The sequence below is a fragment of the Parasteatoda tepidariorum genome, chromosome 4 (assembly GCF_043381705.1).
Source record: "Parasteatoda tepidariorum isolate YZ-2023 chromosome 4, CAS_Ptep_4.0, whole genome shotgun sequence".
Classification (NCBI taxonomy): Eukaryota; Metazoa; Arthropoda; class Arachnida; order Araneae; family Theridiidae; genus Parasteatoda; species Parasteatoda tepidariorum.
In genome coordinates this window covers 39647606-39651147 of record NC_092207.1, presented here as the reverse complement: position 1 = coordinate 39651147, position 3542 = coordinate 39647606, and the positions used below count along the sequence as shown (strand labels likewise).

The following is a 3542-nucleotide window of genomic DNA, read 5'->3' as shown; positions in this document are numbered from 1 at the left end:
GTTGCTCAAATGCGTATTTGTTTCGTTTTGATCGTTTCTACCCACATTTGTTTCATTTTCATTTGTCCGTTTCGGAGTAGAAGATATTGGCTTTACAAGGTATTTGTCCATCTTACATTAACGAGCAAAAAATGTGAACGTCTTACATGAAGAAACCTTACCTACGGTAAACACGTGGTTGCAGAGAAATGCGTTCTAAAAGAGGTTCTGTGGTTCGGAAGGATGGTGTTCTGTTGTTGGAAAAGGTTCTGAACAATACTCGTAAATAGGGAAGCTAGATAGTGGGGCAGATGATGAAAATAATAAAAGATCCAGGAAGAAAAATGAAACGGATTTTATTCTAAATGGTGCAAATGAGAAATTTTTTTCAAAATGCGAGAAATTCGCAAATTTTAAAATTGGTTTATAGAATGCGCGAATTTCTCGCGGTGATCATTTTTTAATGCGAGAATATAAAAAAAATATGCGAGATTCTCGCGCTGTAGTGAAAACACTGATATGCATTACAAGTTATATGGTGATAGTACTATCCTAAATATGCCTAAATTAATAAAGCTTAAATGTAAAATCTGAGATATTTTTTTAAAAAAAACTCCTAGTGCAATATAAAATATTTAATTATAAATATAATCTTATGAAGACTGGTGAAAAATATGGTTTCTTTGAAAATACATATAAAAATTAGTATATTTTGCCACTCTGTATTAGTTTCTGAAACTACTCAAAAAATTTTAATTTTTTAAAGTAATTTAAACACTATCTTTTGCATATTAACTAATGGTTTAGGCTTTTAAAAAAAAAAAATTTTTAAGTTCTGGTTGGTGTTTCTATTTAATCTGTGAGTTAATAAAATTTGTGTTTTCTTTTATGTTTGAATTATTCTTAATGTAGTATAGCTTTGTCATAAATAAATGTTGATTTTTCTTTCTTTTATTTAACAGGAGAAAACTGATGTAGAAGGTACACTTTTTGTGTACACAAGGTAATTGTTCAATTAGTTTTAATTATTAACCAATTATCTATTTTTATATATAAATTTGGTTATAAAAGACTGATACATTTTATAAGTAATCAAGTGTAATATTTTTATTCCTATTATGTAGCACTATTTTTTGCCTAGTTATAAATTTTTTTATACATGGTTGATTATCAATAAAAACTTTTGTAATATATATAGAATGTAATGGCTTATGCAGTGCATATGAAGTCTTGAGAAATTATCTGGATTCTTTTGAGAGGAAAAAAAGAGATTTTATTATTTTTAAAGAAACCATTGGAATGCTTCTTGTTGCTCCCTGTTACCAGTTAATAACCCTACTGCTTCAAATAGACTTAGAAAGAGTTTGAAAGGGAAGAATGACACTCAGAAAAAAATATCTGAATTCTTTAGTTCATTAGCCTTTTTTTTTTGGTATATTAGGGTAAAATATAATGTAGATTTTAATTCCATGCTTTTTCAATCAAAAGGTAGAATTTTAATTCACATTATTTGTATTTTTTGTGGAAAAATTCATGTTTATTAATTACTTTCTACAGATGTGCAAGTCTATATTAAGATAGCATTAATTGTTAACTGTAATCTGTACTTTCAATCTCAAAAATCAAAAGACTTATAACAATGTAATTTTAAATGTGTTGGAATTTAACACATACCAAAAGAAAGTAATTTCATTAACTAAAATTAATTAATGCGGCAATTTATTTAAAATAAATTTTAAAACTAAGGAAAGAAAGTGAAAAGTATCAATAATTTAGAACATTTTTATAACATTTTAAATCAATATATATAAAAAAATCATTTGATTTAAATCAACAAACCCTGCTGCTAAATATTAAAATAAAATAGAAATCTGATTTAAATATGAAATATATATAGTTTTTTGTGCAGCGAAACAAGTTGAAGCATCAAAAATAGTGGCAGGCCTTACAATGTTTTATTATAGGGAGAAAATGAAATAAGAATGTACCTACATTGCTCTATTCAATCAAAACATTCTTGTGGTTTATCCAACTAAAATCGAAAATCAAATGTTGAGTTTCAATCATACATTCTTGTGGATTATCCAACTAAAATCGAAAATCAAATGTTGAGTTTCAATCAACTCCCGTATTTTTTATTATTTATTTATTTATTTTTTTAAATTTAATTCTCTGCTATATTTGTAATCTCCTTTTCTGTCTTAGGTCTGGGAAACCCCAACATTCTTTCATGGTTATGAACCGGTTAAGTACGACAAATTTAATTGAACCAGTTACTGAAAAATTAGAATTTCAGGATCAAACGCCTTTCCTTTTGTATCGAAACGGAAAAGGTATCTAAATTTATTATTATGTATAGCCATTTTATTTTATTTTTGTATTGCATGCTTATGTATTATTTTCCACTGAAATTGTTTTTATTTGTTTATATAAATTTTGAAATTTAACTCTGTATTGTCTACTGTAACAAAATTTTTCTCCTTACTTGTGTTTAGCTTTACTTTTTAAACCAAAGTGCAAATGTAATTCAGAAATGATTATATCAAGATCCATAAAACTTGGTCAGGGTTGCCACTCCACATGGAGAACAGGGAAAACCTGGAAAATACAGGGAATTTAAAAATCACCAAAAATAACAGGGAAAATGCAGGGAATTATGATTTTACAAACTGGGAAAATACATGGAATTTTTTTTCTAATTTTTGTCTTTTAAAAAATTGTGACCACTCAAAGCGTAATCTATGGGATGTTTAACCATGATATTTCAACTATACTAAACTATTTCATTTACTATAGCATTATTTAAGTATGCTCAGCTGTTTTTCCAGCAATTAAAACTAATAAATATAATTAGCTGAACAATGACTCACACAAGAGCCCAGTAATTGTTGTTTTCTCTTAATATATTGTGCGTAATATGTACAGGGAAAACACAGGGAATTTTTTTTTCTATATTTGAGTGGCAACCCTGTTGGTTGTGTAATATTGAATAGATTTAGGTGATTGTGCATTACTTACACTTGAGAATTTAAGTTTTGTGTAGCATTTGTATTCTTTATTTTTTTTAATTTTCCTTTCAAAAAATCATATAATTAATAAAAAGGGAATGTAATAGGAGAAAATATATAGTGCTTTCATTAACGTGTGGAACTAATCAGTACTTCACACTAACATTTCAAGTATTTCCAACTGGAATTCTCTTTTTGCCCGAGTTGCATAAAGAATTATTCCCAACAAGTTTTGATTCTGTAGTTGAATCTTCTGTAAAGTACAATTAAAATGGTTTAAAAGACGCATGTTACATTAATTAGTATTCCTTATTGATCAACATTTTTTATCATAAGTTATATGTGTAAGAAAGTTTTGTTTTCTCAAAGTTTAGACCGATACATAAAACTAATATATTGTACAGATCAGCTTATTCATAGCTAGTATGTAAAATAAAAGGTCATTAGATATTCAAGTTTTATTCAAAGCATTGTCTAAATATTTAAAACTATTCCTGTGTTTAAAGTTTTAGCATGCTAGACTTGCGTAAGGCCCTTTCTACGCTGAAAGACAAG

General features: G+C 27.3%; 1 protein-coding gene across 1 annotated transcript in view; it reads left to right on the top strand.

Annotated features, from left to right (window-relative positions):
- The window catches only part of LOC107443188 (mRNA-decapping enzyme 1B), a 21965-nt gene that overhangs the window by 2109 nt on the left and 16314 nt on the right, over positions 1 to 3542 (top strand). The window contains exons 2-3 of the mRNA XM_071179699.1: positions 942 to 982; positions 2185 to 2312. Of these exons, the coding sequence (XP_071035800.1) occupies positions 942 to 982; positions 2185 to 2312 (169 nt within the window). The remainder of the gene's footprint in view (positions 1 to 941; positions 983 to 2184; positions 2313 to 3542) is intronic.